At 43.4% G+C, this 21,944-nt stretch overlaps 1 protein-coding gene across 1 annotated transcript in view; it reads left to right on the top strand.

The window, feature by feature from the left end:
* Positions 1-1,508: 1,508 nt before the first annotated feature.
* LOC104467265 (cytosolic carboxypeptidase 4-like) overlaps positions 1,509-21,944 on the top strand; it is a gene marked incomplete at its 3' end in the record, with an annotated part of 58,088 nt that continues 37,652 nt past the window's right edge. Inside the window, exons 1-5 of the mRNA XM_010080987.1 lie at positions 1,509-1,604; positions 3,547-3,610; positions 4,938-5,084; positions 5,495-5,626; positions 8,065-8,158. Coding sequence (XP_010079289.1) covers positions 1,509-1,604; positions 3,547-3,610; positions 4,938-5,084; positions 5,495-5,626; positions 8,065-8,158 — 533 coding nt within the window. The remainder of the gene's footprint in view (positions 1,605-3,546; positions 3,611-4,937; positions 5,085-5,494; positions 5,627-8,064; positions 8,159-21,944) is intronic.

Raw genomic sequence — 21,944 nt, 5'->3', positions numbered from 1 at the left:
ACAGTTCATTCTTGAACCGTCAAACATATCCTTCAATAAAAATAACTAATGTGTTTATTTTAACCAGAGCTGGGTAAGTAATTTGCATTAAAGAAATTACTCTATTCATCTTTTTTAGATCAGGCACAAGTTGTGATTTTCTCATTTGTACTTACTGTTCAAAAAGATTTACTGGATGTTTTTTATGAATGAATTTCTTGGCAATTCATCCACAAACAGTTTGGTATAAGTATTAATTTAGACAATTAAGTCTAATACATTTCAGTGTCCAAATTTCTTTGATGATTTTGAAAATCTCAAGCTAATTAGTCAAAATCTGAGCTGTTTCTTTTCAACAGGCAAGTCGCCACCTTGCAAGACAACAGCAACTTCAGGGTTGTTTTTTCTGTGTTGCCTTGCTATTATAAATTGGAGCTGTTTTCTTCTGCAGTATTCTGTATTATTCAATGGTGCCACTAAAGTTAGTGGGAAATATGTTAGAATTTGTAATGGGACTAAGGTTTTATCCACTGTTTCAGCAAATACACAAGTCATCCAATTCCCTCACTAGTGTGCTGGAGGAAGGGGAACAATGGAGCACCAACACAGTCAGAGATTTAGTGTTAAAGTAGCAAGAGAAAATACTCGAGTAAAATATTTGGCAATATCACCCAGTTCTAATTTGCACATTTTAAAAGTTGATCTTTTATGTCCCCTCATGTTCTTTGTTTGCCTGAGTCCCTGGATAAAGCACATGGAAAGTCAGGGGATATCTTATGTCATCACTATTTGTGTTAATGGCTTAGGAAACCCACAATCCAATCAGTTAAAATAAACAACCCAGTGTAATAGGAGCATAAATCAATGAAGACTTCATTACTGAAACCTTAATGTGTAATCCATCCACCTACAGATGAAAGGGATACTGAGAGGCAGCAAGACAAAACCAGAGGACAGCGTGATTTCGGCAACCCTGGTATTTAAAAAGGTGCTGAGAACAGTAACTCTTCCTGGAGTCAGTAAATTCGGTGGATACTCATCACTCCTGACAGCCTGCCCCCGACTATTAAGTCCCTACACTAAAAAATGCCAAGAATCTCTTGTGAAGAGAGCTCTGATTGCTCTTTGTTTGCTCTGAACTTATTTGGAGCAGCTCCAGACTGTGGACAAATGAACAAAGACACGAACTAGCAAGATTAACATACGAGTGGAACTGAAAGTGCTACTTAGGAGTAACAGCCTTCAGAACTGCTCTGACCTGCTGCAGACTTTCCTCTCTGTGGTCCCTCAAGCCAATAACATGAATTTGGACCTTCTCTTAGATGAGGGTGGCAATGCTTGGTGAACAAACCAGAGGACAGCTTCAGTAAAGCCACTGGGTTTCAGTAAAGCCACGTATTCTGTTTGTCTTGGGTCTGAAAGAAGCAGTAATCCTATCATACTGAGCTTTTTGATTTCCATACTGTTCATAAATGGGATGAACTTTTATGTTCAGTGCAGAGATCTCTGCTTGTTAAGTTAATGTCGTAATGAACAGAAACAGCAGGCTCTCGCTCTGGGCCAGCTCTGAGATGGGGATGGGACATGCACTTTTCCTGTGGATTTTAGCTAACAACAAAAGTAAGGTGAGTCTTTAGAAAGGCAGCAGTGCTCACAGACCCTCCTTCCCAGAGTCCCCCATTTCAGAAGTGATTCTCTGCCCCTTTGTTCCTGTCTCTCATGCTCTCCTGACTCCCCTTTCTTCCTTCCCCTGACCACATCTTGTTCTTTTGTCTCACTCCCCTGTTGATACTCTTGTCCCTGTAGCTCACTAATGCCAGCATGAAATGCGTATTGAGCAGTTAAAGTTTGTTAGCATTGGTAATCGACCAAAGCCAGGGAATTCTGATTTTCAGAGATCTGGGGTTGGTTTTGTTAATAACGATGATTAAATAAAAACAAAATCTAAGAATACATAATATTACAGATACAGAAGTTAGGAAACATCAGCAGTAATGAAGATACTGTATGCAGAAGATGTCACGTATAATTTGCCGTTACAGAAGGAGGTTTGGTTGAAGGCGGCTTGTTGAGCATCCTACATGAATTCTGTGACAGAGGTGAAAACCCGATTCTCCAGGCTGACAGTCACCTGCTCTGACTGTGAAGACTGACCTTTTTTCTGCTTCATTCCCTTGTCTCACTCAATCCATACCCTCCCCAGCTATATCAAAGGAGGAGAGGGTATGATATCCAGCTCCCTAATTACCTACACAATCCTCAGCACTATGCCAGCTTGTGCTGCGACTTTAGCAGAGATCACTTTGGAAAAAAAAGCCCATTTGCATTAATAGCCGTTATTACAGATCTGAATTAGATTTCCCTAATATTCTTTTCTAGAGTTTCTTTTTCCTGGGTGTTACTTCTCAATTCCTCGCCTTAAATATTCAGTTGCAGAATGTTAAATATGTCAGAGAATGGTTGAATCAATTTGGCTGGTAAAATGTTACTATATATCCAGAATGCATACTAGTATGTTAAGTTTCTGAAGCACTTCAACATTTGGAAATATAGGAGCCATATATTTGTAAGATGTTATCCCATTGTAATAATTTAATGGGAGATAAAAAGTGATTCCATTATAGTTTATGTGAAACACCTGAGGTTCTTCAAGATCAAGGCTGCACAAATGCAAGTTTTCTATAATACTGGAAATTTGTATTGTGTATTATTTTACCTTTACAGAGATTAAGACATCTAGAACTTGACCCAAGTCCTTATACAGCAATATAGACTGGTGATGAATTCTTCAGTCTCAGCAGTGAAATCAGGTTGGAGGAGGATTAGAGAAGGGGTCTAGTGTATCACATGGATGGATGGTAGATATCATGTGTTTCCTTCTCATCAAGTACAGCATATCTTATTTCCTCTAATGCAAAATTTAAAGTGAATCTAAAGCAGAATGTGTGATGTCAAGGTATGGTGCTTACTTGGTCTTGATTACAAATAAGTTTAGGGCATCTTTCTGCTCCCCAAATTCCAGGCTTCCATGTGGTTATAGCTACAAAGCTGCAAAGACAGGGGAATTTTCTTGTAAATAAGACTAATATAATTTAAAGGTATTCTTCTTCAATGCTGTCATGGAAAACCACCCAACATCGCTGTGTGATACAGAATTTCCTCAACTTTGAGGTAGCCAGACAAAACCAAAAAAGAGAGATGTAATTTAGAATTTAGATGTAAATTCCACAGAAGTGCTACTGTTTATTAAATATTGTGTAGTATGATCAGTACGTCTGTCAGAGGCTTTTAATGTGTTATCATCAATCTGGTTCCACATATTCACCAGATCCACAGAAGTGCTACTGTTTATTAAATATTGTGTAGTATGATCAGTACGTCTGTCAGAGGCTTTTAAAATGTGTTATCATCAATCTGGTTCCACATTTTCACCAGATGGCACGAAAAGTACTCAGTATCCAAACAAGGATCTCAGTGCCTCTGCACTGCATGGTGCACTGCAGCCCTGTGTAGCATGAAGTTCACCATTCCGAATTGATCCCTAAACTTGGTGTGTTTCTATTTCAGAGCTCCTGTGACAAGGATGTCATCCTGAATATTCTCAGTGTCCTCACTGACCTGCTCTCTCTGGGTAAGGAAGCAAAGCTCTGGGGCAATGCCTGTGGGCTAGGGGCAGAAAGGGGGTCCTCAAACACGGCAGGGAATTCATACCTGCATAACCCCAGCCAGGTGTTTGCACAGTGATCAAAATGTGAATTGTACCTGTAGATCAGCACTCCTTACTCCTGTGTTTGCAAAACTGAGCTTTTCCAGTAAGTTAAAGAAGGAAAAAAACCCAAAACCAAACACAGCAAGTCTTAATTGCTTTTAGTTTAAAAGATGCCTGTGAATTTCAAGGTGTTTCATAACCCCTGGCAGTCAGCTACTGGTTCACCAGTGCAACTGGAGAGAGGGCTGTGAGAGTGGGAGAGTGCCCTGACTTCCCAGAGGACAAGGACTCTCTGATGGAGAGCCTTCAGCATCTCCCCAGAAGGCAGCTCCACTTCGGGGCTGCAGGGAAGGCGTGTTGCTGCATGTGCCCGAGCAACGTGAAAAGATAAGTGAATTGTCAAAAGAACTGAAAAAATAATTTTCTTTTTTTTCCTGCTCCACCTGAACCATGTCATTTGCGAAACAATTCTCAACCCCATCGAGCTGCTGGGCTGCAGGGTTTGCATTGGCGAGTGCTGGAGCTCTCTCTGTTCCCCGCTCCTCAGAGCCCCACCGCAGACACTGGCCATCGCACTGGGGCTCTCTTTTGAAGCCCAGCAGTGCTGTTCCTCAGCTAGATGGAAGAATTGCCTACATGGAGGATGGCAGATACTGTCTCCCCTCCAGGAGCTGAACATGTGGCTTCCTCCAGCCATGAAGCTTGAAGTCGCTGCCGAAGTCGCCCATGGATCAATGTTCATTGACACAGTAGGGCTCACAGAATTAGCGGGTGGTTTCTTTGGAGACCTAGATTTGTTTGAAAGCTGTCTCCAAAGCTTCCCTAGGATTCCATTTCATTTGGCAGAAGACTTGTGGCTTTAGTCCTTTGCTTGTTTAATTTCCAGTATCTAAGAAAAGATCACTGAGCCTCCTGCTCCTTTGAAATCTGTTGGTGTCTCTGCTTATTCCTCTCTGCTGCATTTCAATGCACAATGAAAATCTTCTGCAGGAAGTGGGTTTGCAGAGATACCTACTGCTGGAGCAAGAGGCAGCAGAGCACACAGTTTCACCATGCAGCCACTAGCCACCTCTCCAGGCCAGGACACCTGAGATCCACAGTCAATTCTGCAGTTGCCCTTGGGTTTACAGCAATAAAACACTACTGGAAAGCCATGGGAGCTGTGTGTGCTCCATGCGGGTTTAGCGTTTGTGATAGCTGTAGCTCAGGGAAGGGATGCTCTGAGCAGAGTCTCTCCCCTTTTCCCCAGGGACTGGCCGGAGAATTCACTACGTGATCAGCAAAGGCGGCAGCGAGGCTCTACTGCAGGCTCTCGCCGCTGCTGCCCAGACGGAGCCGCTCGACCACAGCACCCTGCTGCCCCTGCTCCGTCTGCTGGCCAGGGTTGGCCAACGAGGTACCGCTGAGCCATGGGGGACATCTTGGGTGGGGGGCTCACAACTAACAGACAGCGCCAGCAATAATCAGTGTGGGATGTGCCTGATAGGTTGGATGGGGCTCTGAGCAAACTGATCTAGCTGAAGATGTCCCTGCTAATTGCAGGGGGATTGGACTGGATAACCTTTAAAGCTCCCTTCCAACCCAAACCATTTTATGATTCTATGATTTGTATACGGTGACTCTAGGTAAATCCTGTGTTTTCCCATTTTCAGTGAGAATAATGCTGATCTAACTCATTGATATGTTTGAATGCCTTTGTTTTGAGATCTTGAGTTACAAGATTTGGTGCATATATGTTGCACATATGCAACACTGCTGCAGAGACCTGGTCTTTTTAATAGTTTGATTCTTATTTGCTTTTCACAGATAGGAAGTTTGGGCTGAAAGTGCAGAAGGCAGAAGCAACTGATATAATACTGAGCTTGGCAAGGAGAAACCTGGGCCACCACCTGCACCTCACCCACTGCCTCTGGGTCCTGCGGGTTTGCGCTTCTAATGGTGGGTGCCTGGATTTTCCTCCTTTCCTCCATATGATAACCACCAGAGTTCTTTTTTAGTACTTTCAGTGCAAAGAAACATAATTCCTGATTAAGGTTAGTGCCTGCATGCACTGTTAATTTAGAGGATCAGGCACAAAAGCCAGAATGACCACAGAAAGAGGTGCTCCCCAAGGGGGCTGTACAGCCTTTACAGTGTATTTAATCTATGGACTATGAAAATAAAAGTGCTGTAGTAGTGAAAAATATTAATGGCAATGATCTCCTATTCTAGAATGTAGACAGTCAACTCCTTTGCTCTGAGACTTAGGTACCTTAAGTCTCTATGCAGTTCTCATTACCATAACAGCCAAAAATCTCACTGTTGTTGATTGTATTGATCCTCAGAGCAGCTCCACTAAGGAGGAAAATACAGGTGGAGAAGCAGAGAGAGAGAGGAATCAGTTACTCATTCAAGGTTTCTCAGGAAGTCCGTATTAGATCCTGATCTTCCATCTAGCATCCCACCCCTCTACACTCCCAGCTTTTATTGCCTGGCAATGCCCTCATATTAAATGATTCAAGCAATGGGATTTCCAGTATTCTCTCCCAGGATCATTACAGATTCATGCAAGCTTTCCCTGCTACAGAGCGCTGAGTTTGTCAGCACAAACTTCCCTTTGCTCACCCTAACCTTTTCCTCTCCCTCCCCACATCCCTCACCCAGCAGATAATTCTCGACAGCCATCCTGTCCGCAGTCTGCTCGGTGCATCCTAAGATTTAGCTCTCCTGGCGCCCAGCCCTGCAGGTCCCTTCTATTCGTACAGGAGCTAGATTCATGCAATGGGCTTTCTCAGGCAAGCAGCCAAGCCTCAACATTCAACCCCTCTCCCTGTGATAAGCAGTATTTGAAAAACTGAGTGTGATTGAAAAATGCAGCCAAGGCCAGAAGCTGAAATGTGCCTTTATTTGGGTTTCACAGCTGTGTAGTGACCCTGTGCTGCCTCCCACCCAAAATTATGATGTGCACTCTTCCCTGTTCCCTGCTTTGTGCACCTGCATCCCAATTCAGCTGCAGTTTTTGCAGTGGTTTTAGGATGCATGCTGCAGCCAGACCTCCTTTCTGTTAACCTCAGACCCCAGAACTCCCACTCTGCTCCTTCGCTGGAGCATCTCTGTTGCTCTCCAAGAATCTCCAGCATTCTCCACATCTGCTTTCCCCCTTTCACGAGTGACTCTGACTCTGTGGACTCTATGGCCCAGCTGGGAAGCTGCAGGGGTGGTTAGATAAAGGTCCATGTGGATGTGGTACCAAACTAGGAGATGACATGCTCCTAACCTTAAAAAATATTTGTAGGGAGAGGAACTAGAAAAGATCCAGAAGCCTATAAAACTCTGAGAGTGCTTAGGTATGAAAGAGAAAAGATGAGTCCTTGTCACAATCCCATGCACTGGTTCTTTGAGTTGGGTTGCTCCCTTCACAATCTTTTCCACCTGCTGTGTGTGGCAATCCACGCCCGGCGCTGGGACAGGATGACTTCCAGCAGCCTTGTCCACTGCCCTGTCTCTAGGGAATTACCAGCTAGTGTAAAAGTAGCTGGCAAGCCTTGCAAAGCTCTCCATCACAGGGCGAGATGGCGGGGACACGATAGGACTGCAGGAGATGATGGGCCCTCTGGCAGCTCTCTGATGACCACTGGGAGATATTTACAAAACAGGCAAAACCCAGCAGTGGGCAGTCAGCCAGGTCTCCCTCTGGCTGCTCTTGATTACTGATCCCTGTTCACTTGCATTTAATATTTCAAGGCTGTATTCATTCCTTCTTTATGCAGAAAATCTATCTTATAGCGGGGAGGCCTGGCTAAGCACTTAGTTTATGCATCGGGCATCTCTGGAATCGATGGCGAAATCTATCTGTAAAAGTTCCCAGTGTGTTAGCAAGTGAAGGATTAAAGGTAAAATTGGCCTTGATGAAATTAAGCTGCATTCAGAAGCACCCCCTCTCAAAAAAAACCAATTCCACACTGCTGAATAATAGCACAGAGAGAAAACTCTGCCCTCCAGGTCCCTACGAAATCAACCATCCTCATGGAGTTGCCTGTGGGAAACGCAGGATGAATTTGAGCCCTGTCATTTTGCTGGGAGATGACCTTATTTAAGTGCGATTTATTCTCCGACGAGGACAATATTTACAGGAAAAGGGTCTTTGGGGAACTTGGGGAAGAACTGCAGGATTTGAGATCTGTTTTGACATCTGATCTTGTCTCAGGTTGTGTCCACAGACAGCTTTGGGCTTCAGTTTCTGTGTTTGTAAAATGACCTGGGAAGACCTGTTGGGAGCCTAGAGAAATCAGCTCATAGCCCCAGGGGCAGCTACTCCCTTCCCCACATCACCTCTAGACATAATGCTGCAGATGGCTGGCTTCAGATCTGACTGTTTTTCTCTTTTCTTGGCTTAGTTACCACAGGAACTACACTTGGTGTCAATGGAGCCATGGAGCTGCTTTTCAAAGTCATCACCCCTTACAGCAAGAGACACATCAGGACAATCAGGTAGGCAGTAGCCCCAGGGGAACTCATCTTTCCAGGACAGCAAGAAATAAAACTTTGGTTCCACTTGAAGAGGCAAAGAAATCAGAAATGGATGCACAATTTCCCCTCACTTTAATTCTGCAGGGTTTTTTAAGAGGCAGAAATAGTTCCCTGAAGGACAGCTTAATGCTGTGATTCATCATATGATTCATGCTGGTGACCATTTATTTGTAGTGTACCCTATACAGTGATGGCAGTTTGATTGCAAGGTATCGTCCTTCATTTCTCGGTCAGGACTGGATTTTGAGAAGTATGTGCTGGCAGAAGGAAAAACACTCCTGCCTACCCCTTGGCAAGAACCTCCTGCCACCACCAGCCCGGGGGCAGGTACAGTGGAATCATGGCAGTGCTGCCTTGTCCTCCTTTTGCAGACAGTTGTGACCAGGTCATCATGATATTTTTGAAGTATGACAGTTCTTACTAGTATTAATCTGGGACTGTTTTTAAACCCATCCTAAATATTTCAAATAGTTTTGTTCTGAACACAGCAAGACCATTTTATGTCTCCATCTTAATGCTGATCATTAGTCCTCAGATTGTCCATTCTGACCATGTCCTCAGATGCCTTTAAAGGCAAACTTTGTAATATGGAAAACATCCACAGAAGGACGTACATTTCTGTGGCTTACTCATTACAAACAGGAGGAAGAATTTACTGCTGTGACCTGTGCCTACACAATCACAATTGCTTAAGCAACACAGAACCTGCCAGTTCTCCTGCCTAGACATGCAATGCCTTGTGGAATATATAGTCCCTACTTGTCCGTGCACATCTCAGCAAGGACAGGGCAACATTCAGTCAGTTTTGGCTTCTGCATGGACCTGACATGGGTTCAGTTCACAGCTGGTGATTACTGAGGAAGTAGCTTTAAGTTTAGCATCACGTGTAGGTGAGAAGTGGATGGAAAGACATGGCACAACAGCTTGACCGCTCCTTACTTAACTGTGGTTGAAGTGGGGGTCAGTGACCCTGGATGAAGGCACCAGTAAATAATGTCCATCCTGCTGTTACCATCAAAGACTGATACCAGTTCTCCCAGTATCACCAGTTATACAATACATTGCATGTAAAGGAATTTGAATTACTTTCCACTAGCTACAAGTGATGAACTTGCATGTCAGTACATGGTACTGTTGTTTGCTAAATGCAGCATTCTTCCAGTTCTTCTGCCTACACTTCTGGGGCTATAAAAAATTTTTGAACAGTTTGCTTTGCTAAATGAGATACTGAGGAAGCCCAGCAGATGCACAACTTCCTGCAGCTGCCTTGTTAATGGAATCCAACTCAGTTCTGCCTGCATTTTTTGCTTTCTAATATAGAGCTAAGTACCTGGAACTGCTTCACAGCTTCAGTTCTCTCTTAGCCAGTTCACCTGTGATTCCTCTATGTGATCTGTCCAAAAATACGATATCAGGATGTTTCCTGCACGAATGTTTGGATATTACCCAACTCAAGAATATTATTGCTAGGACTATTCCTAGGGTATCTGAGGACCCTCCAAGATTCCCCTCAGGCGTCATGTTATAATTTCAATTTTTAGGACTTGGGGAGCCTGGAGAACTGTTTTGTGTATGACAGGGGTGCCCACGATGAGTTAGACCCAGAATTGGGCTTGACTTCTGAGGCAACCAAAAGTGATTCATGGGTCCATGACTGTGCTCAACTAAATAAGCAAATTCCACTCAATTCCCTGGTTTCCTTTCTATGGAAGTGTTGGCTGTGATTAGACTAGTGTTAGTTCTACTTCTGTGATAGCCTCATAGGTCAGGGTCTGTGTGTAATGGGACTTGAGCCTGTATCAATTCTCCATTTAGCAATGGGACTAGCTGCAAAAAGGCATTTTAAATGAATTTTGTGCTAAGCTGCTTTTTCCATTTGCTGTTTCCTCTGAGGGAAGTGGAAAACTTGGTATCTGTCACACATTTCTAGCCTGGCATTTTGCTGATATTCATTTGGAGGTGCTGGGAGTGCTGCTGAGGGTTGTTGCGATATAGGCTGTAAAGTGGTCTAGAATGTTCACTTTAAGCAGCAAGGGAAAGAAATAGCTGTCAGAGAAACACACTGCTTTTGATTTCAATGATTCCAGATTGTCAATGTGCAATATTTAAGTTTTTCTTCCTTTTATCTGATGTCTAAAAACTGTTTTGATCTCTTCTGTGGACCTTTTTTTTTTTTTTTTTCCCATTTGGGACACACACACCAGAAAATGCAAACTCTAAATTTACCTCAATAAAACTCCAGTTTTATTGCTAATAAGCTATTTTATTTATTGCTGAAAAGCTTAGGTTGGTTTTACCTTTGGAAAAAAGGTATCTTATACACTAATTGTTGTCTACCCAAGCTTCCTCATTGCTAGTTCAGTTTCCTAACTTCCTTTTTTTCCTAAAATATTTGTGGTCTTCTTAAAACATATTTGTACAAATGTAGGATAAAATCTTTCCTGGGACCTAGCATACAGAAAAAGGCGATTTAGCTCCCACCTGCACTTGGCTTAACAAGCAAGAACCATAAACCAGCTGAAGCCTGGTAGCTACTCAGCTGGCCTGCCTAAGGCTCAAAGCTGCTTGTTTCATTTAACAACTAGGAGCAGCTGAGAAGGTCAATGGCTCAGTGGAGGCAGCCTGTGTTACACCAGAAGAAGCATACAAACCTGTTTTGTTTTCAAAAATGCTTGCAACCTATTTAAAGGCTCTAGTTTCTTGTTATTTAATAGAGGCTGTGCTTGCTCATGGTCCATTTGTAAGTATTGCTCTTTGTGAAGAAAGTAGCTTCAAGAAATGTTGTTGGCAAAAGGTTAGGTCCTGAGACCAGAAGCTGACTGTAGGGTGGGTTGCAGATCTTCTTTCCCAGCATTGGTGAATGCCTTGGATAGCTATGGTCTGAAAATCCCAGGCATCTTTACAGTTCATCAAAAAATGAAAGTGGGTATACGGAAAAATGTCCTTTTATTTTTTGAGCTGCTCTGGTTAAAAATTTGTAGGGTGTCTTGGGGAGGAAGCTTCTGGATGGGTTTTCTGAGATGGGGAGAAAGACTAAAAAGGGGTCGTGTGCTTTGTTTAGCTCAGCATGTGCTCCCAATGTGTAGTTCTTTTCAAAGGTGCTGTGGCTATGTTGAAATCTGGAGTGGGCTATTTTGGTGCAGTTAGTTGGTAACAAAACTAGCTGATTCTTTTTGGCTTCCAGTATGGAACTCGAAGAGAACATTGGTTTGTAACCTGCTTATGGAGGGAAAACTCCAATGTCCTCCCACCAAGCCTCTGATCCTCCCTTTGTATTTGCCCTTGATACCTTCTCTCCACTTTGTAACTATGTGCCACCATGATTTGCTTTGCTGCTGGGAAGGAACAGCCGGCAACTGTGGGGGCTGAGATTACCCGTATTCTTTGATCAGCTGCCAGGAATGCAGCATCGAAAATGCACCACTTCTCTTGTGGATACACCCGCATTCTCCTGTCCTGGGCAGCAGCAGGACCAAGGTCACTTTAAGAATCTGCCCTGGAGAGTGCACTATGAGAGCTATTTATTTAGCCAGCTAAGATGTGGAAACAAGATACATAGTTCTATTTATTTTTCCCAGTGGCAAAGCTCTGGGTTATTTAGAAATAGTCTCCCATGCTCCAATTGACCTTTTCTGGGTGCATGCCAAGTAGCTCTGGTTCCCCTGAGACTGTGACTCATGGACTTTATTGGTGTTAGGCATTTGAGGTGTGCAGGTTGCCAGTGCCATAACAGTGTGCATCTCTCCAGGACTTCCCATATCTGAAGTAAAAGCCCCATGAAAAAATGTGAAACTCACTGAGGTTTGGAGAACTCTTGAGTTATGGACTGCGAAATCCAAGTGAGGCGGATACTCTAGACTGTCTTGCCCATATCTTTTGATGCTGTGCTGCAGAGAAAGTTTTTTCCGATACGTTTTATAGGGGCAGTTTAAAATAAAACCAGACGATGCTGTGTTTTTCTTAGTTCTGTTTATGTCAGTAGCTGGGATATCTGATATGAGCATGTGTGTGGGATGCTCAAATCTTCACTCCATCAACACCTTCTCTAGTGTAACATCCCTGTTGCCCCACAGAGTACAATGATCTCTGCTTCTTTCACCTTCCACCTTACTTATTCCTCATATTTTCCGTATCTTCTACCCTTCTACTTTTCAGTGTTGCTTTCAACACCCTTGGTCATCTTCCCAACTTACTTGTTCTGAGAGATATTTGGACGTGTTGTGGGCAGATGGATGTGGAATGTGATAGTGGCAGATGTTTGCTCTCTGGCCAGCCAGGAGCTGGGTCTCTTCTGCATGACTGTTTCCAGGTGGCCAAGCATCAGATGTCCTCCCCAGGCTGCTGGCGTGTCAGTCTGATGGCTTTGAAGACTGTATGTTGGCTGTGGCCACATGTTGTGCGGGCCTCTTCTAAGACTCCTCAAGTTGAAGGTAGATTATCAAAGTTAGTGAAAACAAAAACCAAGGATTTATGATTCCTTCATAGAAGGAAGACCTGTATTTTAGAAAATGGCAAATGATGGTGTGACTTGTGTCCGAGTTGTTTCTTGCCACTGTTATCTTTTTCTGTTGTTAACATTGTGTCGAGCAGTCTTATTTCTGCAGTTTTATTAAAGTCTTTTAAAAGTCTTTGTTTCTCAAAGCTCTTTGAGTACATTTATTTACCGTGCTGAGCAGAGCTGGCTAATGGTAAGTGATTGGATAAACCTCATATGAGAGATTGCAACAAGAATGAGAATTTATCAGAATTAAAAACTCTCTGTGAATAGTCACAAAACTTGGCTTTCTGCACGGGGCTGTTCCAGTAAAGTTTGACTACTTAATTAAAAGTGGAAAGTGACTAAAAAAGGTCTGGGAATGATGCCAAATTAATTCAGTAGAAAATATGATATGCAGAAATTATCTGCCTTTGTCATGTCCAGCATTGCTGCCTTCTGACATTTGATCACAATTCTTCTTATGTTTGGTGCTTATTGGATGGTCCCAGCTCTTCAGCACTTGCCAGTAATCTTCCTTTCCATTAAAGGGAAGAAATATGTAACTCTATTCCATATGAAGCGGCAGTCTGGACCCTTCACATACTAAAGGAAAAAAAAGCCAAGTTCTCTTCACCTGTATTGAATGTTTGCCTCTAGAAACTTGAGGTGACTTGAAAGTGTTTGTTTATCTCTGCTGACTGGAGGGTGAGCCTGGAGTTGGTAAATTGGAAGTAGCGTGATGGGCATTTAAGGTTGGGTAAATGGCTGCTGAGAGAGATCTGGAAAATGCAGTCCTTTCCATCTACTGTCAGGACTCAGAACCCAGGAGAAAATGAGAATGTGTCTTGTCTTTGGTCATTTGTGCTCAGGGTGATTTGAGGTGGGGAGTGACTCATTAATCTGAAACATGCAAGAGTAATGGTGACACTGTTGCTATGGTCAGAAAGTGATTCCTATATCACATCCTTCTGTCACAATGGGAGCTGAGAGGAAATATTTAGTGGAGTGCTGAAAGGAGGACTCATGCAAGTGAAGAGGGGAAGGGTCAAGGTGATGAAGAGAGCACATCTAAAGCTAAAAGCTCAAATCTGATGGGTCCATATTTAACCAGGCATTGTCTCACATTGACTAAGGAGAATACAAAGGCCCTGGAAACATTAATGAGATAAGAAGCTGTATATTGCTTCAAAAAAGGCTTGGAAAAAAAATACATTACTCTGCTTTTCTATAAAACCCATTTTGTTTGCACACAACTGAGATTGTGTTTTCCCATCTTGGAACTGGTATTTTTGATGCAAGATAAAACGTAAGTGTTGAGCCTGTAGTGTTGAAAAGTGGCGAAGCTGCCACATCAACAAATTCTTGTAAAAGTGATCTCCTGTGACCTTAACAACAGAAGAAACTGGAACAGCAGTGGGATATGTCTGTTAGACAAAAAGAGAGGAGACACATAGCAGGGATGACCTGAACACTAGAATTCTCTTCTCTTAAGAGTGATGGAGAGACACATGGAAGAGATTCGATTGCAGATGTGTCCTAGACCCAGTGCAGGCAGCTAGACTTTCCTCAGCCTTAATCCTGGATAACTTCTTGCTGGTAGACCACCATATACATTTGCTGCAATTCCATCTCCTGGATTGTCCTAAACTTTCAGCTCCTCTCTTCGTGAAAAGAACACGTTGCACGGCCATTGCCAGCCAATATTTGGAGAAAGAGAAGAAACTCAACACACCAACATGGTGATTAGTTCCTCTGCAACTTGATATGGTAGTTGTTGTGTTTGAATCTTTTTGAGGAATGCTCCACATACAGTTTTATGCCTTTGTTTATTTGGCAATGATTCCTGATAGGAGATCAAAAGCAAATCATCCTTAATTCCTCTTGTTAGTCTGTGTTTTGCCATTAATCGTGTTGAGCAGGTTGGATATTTAATTGGAAACTAACACATGGTTCTGTTGGAATGTGGTCAGAATTAATCAATGCGTAGTGCCTGCTTATTCTCAAATTGCTTGTTGGTTCATTTGATCCCTGCAGAAAATCACAGGAGGGGCTGAAATTTCTTTTGAGCTATGTCACAACTAAATGACATGCCTCCCATCTGGCCTTGATCTACATAGGATTTAGCATGGAATTTCTGCTAAATAAAACTGGTAAGTACGGTTCTGAATGAGATGGTGCCAGCAACAAGGGAAAAAGGGTGGTCTTTAAAATTCTTGTTTATATCAAATGTCTTTTCCACTTGACTAATATCTCCAATAACATGGAGCAGAGATGGGTACATCACTGAGATAAGTAAATAAACTCTAGTGTTCAAATTTAATGAAATGAGCCATTGTAATAGAAGAAATTATCTTGGAGGCAAAGATGTTCCAGTTTTATGCAGTTCCTTCTATGTTCTTTTTATGGTCTGTATGGTTTCTCTCAAAGTATGACCTGTTCTGATATTAATAATAAGTTATAAAATCTCATTTCAAACTGATGGTATCTCAGTGCTGCTTTACAGAGTAAATAGAGTTGCCTTGCAGAATTGTACTTTACTGGCATTGTACCGTTAATAGCAGCAGAAGAGAGAAATTGAAAAATTAAGAGGTAGAGGCAAAGGAGAAGAGAGGTGCTTTCAGATGAGATTTGAAAATAGATGAAGAATTGATGAGGCAGAGAGGAATACCATATACCAAGGTTGTCCCAGGTGCCAGGACAAAAGTGGTACATACAGAAACCCTGGTGCCATCTCTTGGTAGCCTCTGGTATGGCAAGATTAAGGACAGACACCTACCTCTGTAGCTTAAAAAAATTGGCAAATGAACACTATACAAAGAGAAATCCACTTCTAAGCTTAACTTTATGTGTCGTGGGAAGGGAGGAATGGGTTTATGAATGGACCCATTTAGTGAGGCAGTTATTTTGAAGGGAATGTTTACTTTTTTCTTTTAGGTCTAGCTGATGTTTTACTTCTATTTTAGGTAGAAGTAACAGTTTGAAAAAGAAGCAATGTTTTCAACTGAAGGCATTTCTTTCCTTGCCCATTATTTATTCCCCTTTGGTGAGCTAGTGGGTTATATTTAGAAGGATGGTATGAGGGCAAGTTGCTCCTGTTCTCAAGTTCTTGACTTTTCCCACCCAGTGGCTATGGCAGATGCAATTCATGGCTGACCTCACATGATGGCTTTGGGTATGTCTATACTGCAGGCAACTCTGCTTGTTGAGTGGGAGAGTCTCGCTACCATAGCTTTAATTTACCTCATTCTGCTAACAACTGTTAAGGCTTGTGGCAGGGCCTCCAGTGTGGGCTACACAAGCTTCTTGGGACATGTTATCCAGTCTGTGAGCATTATTCATGTTGCCATATCTGTCTCACCGTTGGTCTTTGTGATAACTAGATTAAAGCTAACACTTGGGTGCCTTACTGCATTGCAATCCCATTGCCTCTTAGAAGGTCTCTGAGGTTTATCTCCCATGAAGCAAGCTTGGGAAACCACTGTCACTCCCATTCAAATGGAAGGCAGGACTTGATTTTGTACATCAGTTACATCTCAGAGTGTTTCCCATGGTTAAACAAATTGTTAACAATGATTCCTTCTAGCTGAGTATAATAGTCCCACAGAAGGACAGGTCAAGACTGGTGTGTACTGGTTATGTTAAGTATGGTTATGCTATTACTGGTTATGCTGTTTTGTAAGTAGCTCAGAAGGAACAGTGGAATAAATTAAAAAAAAAGAGAACAGAGGTAGAAGGATTACAAAATATTTTGTGTCTAGGAAGAAATGAAGGGTTTGGGGTGACTTCTGGAAGTTGGTGGGTTATCTGTGAGGTGAGTGGGCAAGCTGCTCCTGATTTGGAGGTGCAGAGAGAAGGCTTTCACCAGTGGTGGCAGGGTTATAAAAGTAAAGGCAAGAAGTCTAATTGTAGAAGGCAAAAGAATCTCTCATGTCTGAAGTGCTAATCTGAGATGTGGTGTGTTACTGTGGGCAAGTCACCTGAGATCAAATTCTTCATATGCTCAGTGCGTGCACTTAGAACTGCACCTTTCTAACGCCTTCCTAAGGGCAGTGGGGGTATGGGCAGTTGTGCCTGAGGCACTCGGTGAGGACTGAGAGAGGGGGGAATGAGAAAGCAGAGGGATTTGTGAAAGGTTTTATGCTCAGGCAGGATGTGGCCAAAGAGAACTGTGGGGTGAATGTGGAGCTGGCAGAGTGAGGAGAGAGTTGAGCAACATGGTTCTGTGACCATGTAAGCATGTTTGAGGTGGATGTTAAGTACCAAAGTTTTCAGAAAGCATCAGCCAGACAGCTCCAGGAGACTAGGACTAGAGAGAAGGCATTTCTAAGCAAAGCCTATCTGAATTTGCTTGTAGAGGTGGTGTGCAAGTGCCCACCGAGCCTGTTTGCCTGCATCTGTTTTCCTGTGTCAAGGAGACAAAGAAAGAATCCCCCCTCGGAAATCACTGAGTTGGGCAATGACGTGAAGCTCTGATAGAAGCCAGAGAGTGAGCAGATAAAGCTGAGGGCACTCACGGGTGTGTCAGCACATGTGAGAGCCCAGGAATCTCCCCTCCTTTGCCTTTTGATTTACTGCCATTTCTCTTCCCACCCAGAAGCCTGCTACCTTTATCAAGGGGGTAGAAAACAGCTGTAAAATCCTCCCCACAACAGCTTTCAGTCCAAAGGTAGACAAGGGAAATTTGATGGAAAAAACAAGGAAGCGCAGAGCTTCTATAGCAACTATTTTGTACAATGCTGGCTCTGAGCAGGTGCTGTCCCCACAGGGAAAGCAGCCCTAAGAATTTCCTGGGGTTGCTGTGGCTTTTTTCCAGCTCCACCAGTTCTGGCAATGCTGGCAGGTGAAGTGTAAGCCAGTCTCTAGAACTATCAGGGGTTTTAAAGCACAACAGTGATTAGACCTGCCCTGGGCAGAGTGACATGACGCAGTGTCAAAGCCCTTAGCAACAGCCTTTCTATGCTGGGATTCCGTGCCCTGATGGCATTGTTGGAGCCACACCAGCTTTTGCAGCAGCAGGGTAGCTGGTTTTAGCAATACAGAGGCAACACAACTGACTCATTTCCAGCGGGCAGGAGTGAGCTCCAAAGTCTTCACAGTCTCTTTCAGGTTCTTTTGGGTCATTACTGAATGCTCTTCGTAGAGAATAAAAAGAGAAATTTTAAATACTACAGTACCAAGCACAGGTGAAATGAGTTTTGTTAGGGAGAGAAGGTTTTTTAGGAGGTGCCTGGCTTGCTAACACCAGCAGGGCTCTTCTTTGTCTCCTTATCTGCAGGTCAATACTTGGAATGGCAGCAATGCCAGTAAAATCTGTAAATAAACCTGGAGTTGAGCTGCTCTGGGATGTGTTCAGAGACAGGGCTTGGAACACAGAGGGGAGAACCTGAAAACTTGAAGTGGCTGGTGAGGAAGAGCAGGGCTGCTGACTCCTAATACAGCTGCAGCTCTGGGGTTGGGAATGGAAACTCCCCCTGAAGTGTAAACCTTGGAAAGGTCGTGGCTCTGAGATTGAGCTTTTACCGATAGCCTGCAGCAACAGCCAGACTATTGCAGAAGAATAAAAAAGAAAATTATCCCATATCTCCAGCACATCTACTCCATGTGCTTCTTTCCTCTCCTGTGTTAAATGGATGCAGTTTGGGCTTTGTGTGGACCATAGGACATACATTGTAATGGCACAACAGCTCTCACTGTCTACTCAAACTTTATTTCCTTCTTGGTTTTTTTTTTTATTGTTTTAAATTGCACTTACATATTTGTGGTTATTCCAGCTTTCACCATCTTCCAGATTTTTCTGTGTAGAAAAAAACCAAGGGTATGTGGAAGAACCATCCTGATAATGCTTGTAATTTTTACTGTGCTCCTTAATTATTTATCCCATTTGCTTCCTTATATTTACAGCTCAAGTTTTACCAGCCTTGGCTTTGATATGGTCTGTTTTCAGATCCCAGAGTTTGGCTTGATTGTATCAGATGGAAGTTTTCCAATGAAAAAAGAGAGGAAAAAAATACACTAACTTTTGTTACTTAGGCTTCTGCAAATTACTGCTTCAAAAAGCCCCTGTGCTTATGCCAGTGTGACACTACAGCTTTCAAACAGTGAATATCAGGAGAATTTGCCCCAGTATTTGCTGTGTTTTGGCTTGTTCCTTGCTTTTTCTTCCTTCTAAATCCTCTAGCTAAATGTTGTGAAGAACAGGCGCCAGCATGAAGATGTGACCAGATTATTGCTTAATAAGGAATTATACATGTGCAACTGAAAAAATTCATTAGTTGGTGGTTGGCTGGATCAGCCACAACAGCCAGATGCTGGCTTTCACCTGGTCTTGCAAGTTCCATGATGCTGTAGTGACCTATGTTGTACTCAAGGCTCATGCCTACTGCCTGCTCTTTAATCTCATCACATGTAGATGTGGGAATGAAACCTGAGGCTGTGATTTGGCTGCCCCTGGTTGTACTGTCTTCCCACTCATCCTCCCAAAGTCTTAATGTATGCCAAATCTCGGGCACCAGCTGGGCACAGTGCTATACGGAAGGCAACATAGGTGAGCAAACAGCGAATACTATTTCTTCAATTCTTGGGCATGCTCCTAAACCAAACATACTTCTTTCTTTCTCAGGACCCCTACCTGTGCCATTCCCATTGCCATCTTACATCGCATATAAGCTATATAATGTATAAGCATTTCATATCTTTGAAATGCTCAATATCTTCAGGTCCTGTGGTTGCAGAGAGCCTCATCTCTGACCTGCAGCCTGTGGGTTGCCTTCCCTGCAGCAAGATGTTTTACTTCTGCCCTGCCTGAGCTGCAGAGAGGAGGACAGGACAAGGACAGATCCACAGCAGGTTTTGCAGTAGTAGTGTGTGTGCTGCTGTGTCTGAAGCTGTGGTCTTCTGTGATGGTGGCTCAGCCTACTTGCAGAGACAGCTTCTGCAGAAGATGCATCTTCATTTGCAGCATCTATCCTATTTGCTTTGAACCTGATCACACATCCTCAGATTACTCTTCTGCCTTTCCTATCACAGCTTGGAGATCTTATTCCAGAAAGCTGTTGCAGGGCAGTGTGAAAGCTGTTCACCCTCCATACCTTGGCTCTTTTTCCTTGCAAAGATGTATCTCTGTGTGTATACTACACAATAGAGAAACACCACATTTCCCCCTCTAGGTGGCCAAGCAAGACAGAAACCGCGGTATGGCAGTAGCAGGTGAATAGCAGGATAGCTTTTTTTCTGCTAAACCTTCATTGAAAATCCCAGGCAAGTTAATAAGCTTTCCTCCCTGCTCTGCAATTGTGACATATATTTTCACAAAGACTTTGTGCTTGCCATACTTGCCTGCAGTAAAACTGCTCAGTGCTATATGTTTCTAGCAGTGTTCTACATGTGTTTTGCAGTCCTCTGTTTCGACAACACGCAGCAGGTAAAACTGGCATTTCTTTTGCATACAAGACAGATTTGAGAAATTTCTTATAAGCGGGCTAGTGGTGTTGACTGAAAGGACTTGGGTTAGTGAGGACTGATTTTTGTGAATGAAAGTAAGCTCTTGTGCTGATGCAAAGGGGAATGATCTGTTTTCCTACTTGAGGAAAGTACTTGAGTATCATGAATACAGACCTAGTTTTTATAAAGACTTCTATCTGTTGCTAAAAACACAGAAAATGAATACTGCTGATACCTGAAGCTGAGCAAATAGGTGAAAACCACCTTGGCTTCCCCACTCTTCAAATTATTCAGATTTATTTTTTTTTTACTCGCATATCCAAGGGGAACCCATCAGGATCTCTGTACCCTGCCGTAGCTGCGACAATTCCTGCAGTTTATGGGCGAGATCCCCAAACCACTGATGTGGGTCTGAGTTCTGGAGTCCCAGATCGAGCCAGTCCTTGTCACCTGTCTGACTCTTGGCTAATGAGGCTAAGACAGAGTACTGCATAAGCAGATGTCCTGAACAATCTATTATCTTCATAGCTAACTTCTAGACACTTTTATTAGGCTATCTGGAGGTTGTACGGCAAACTGGCTGGCGCATTGCTCCTTCTGTCCCCAGCTGTGCTGCTGGCAAGCTGGGGCTTTGGCAGGGAGGTGGGTCTTGACTACATTCTAGCTCACTTTGTGGTTCTAGACTATGATCCAGCTCACTCGCTGATTCTAGATCAGGTTCTAGCTCATATTCATCGTTCTAGAGCTGATTCTAGAGTACTTCATGGTTCTAGAGTGGGTTTGAGAGCCGATTCTAGATTATTTCATGGTTATAGAGGTGATTCTAGATCGCTCTATGGCTCTGTATTGGGTTCTAGAGCACTTCATGGCTCTAGAGCTGTTTCTAGATCATGACATTGTTCTGGATAGCATTCTAGAGCCCATTCTAGATTAATTTATGGTTCTAAATACCACTCTGGAGCTGATGCTATGTAGCATTCTAAAACTGCTTCTAGATCACTTTGTGCTTCTAGATTGCGTTCTAGATCACTTTCTGCTTCTAGATGCATTTCCAGGCTGGCTTAGAGCTCCATTGGGTTTTGAGGGGGTAGGACCTAGTTCAGGCAGCTGTTTTGGCATCTCATGAGGACTTGGAATGCTTGCTGATGATGAGAGCAGTCTCACTGGGGTTTTTCTTATTTTTTTCTTTTGCCTTGCGTGCTTTTTTTCTTCTTTGTGGCTCTTTTGAGTTGAAGGTCTGTAGGATCATCCCATCAACAGCAGCTGACCCAAGTTTCTACCATGCTGACTCACCCTGCCTCTGTGGACCTTTTTTCGCTGGAGACCCAGAAGGCCAACTGGATCCTGGGCTGCATCAAGAGGAGCGTGGCCAACAGGTTGAGGGAGGGGATTCTGCCCCTCTACTCTGCTCTCATGAGACTCCACCTGAAGTACTGCATCCAGCTCTGGGTCCCCCAATGCAGGGAGGATGTTGAGCTGTTGGAGCAGGTCCAGAGGAGGCCATGAAGACGGTCAGAGGGCTGGAGAACCTCCTGTATAAGGACAAGCTGAGAGAGTTGGGGTTGTTCAGACTGGAGAAGAGAAGCTTCCAGGGGGACCTTATAACGGCCTTCCAGTACCTGAAGGGGGCTACAGGAGAGACAGGGAGGGACTTTTTACAAGGGTGTGCAGCAACAGGATGAGGGGTAATGGATTTAAATTGGAAAAGGGCAGATTTAGACTAGATATTAGGACGAAATTTTTTCCTGTGAGGGTGGTGAGGCAGTGGTCCAGATTTCCCAGAGAAGCTGTGGATGCCCCATCCCTGAAGGTGTTCAAGGCCAGGCTGGG

This window comes from Pterocles gutturalis, unplaced genomic scaffold (assembly GCF_000699245.1).
Source record: "Pterocles gutturalis isolate BGI_N339 unplaced genomic scaffold, ASM69924v1 scaffold374, whole genome shotgun sequence".
Taxonomy (NCBI): domain Eukaryota; kingdom Metazoa; phylum Chordata; class Aves; order Pterocliformes; family Pteroclidae; genus Pterocles; species Pterocles gutturalis.
Note: the sequence above shows the minus strand (reverse complement) of the source record. Positions and strands in the feature narration are given on the sequence as shown.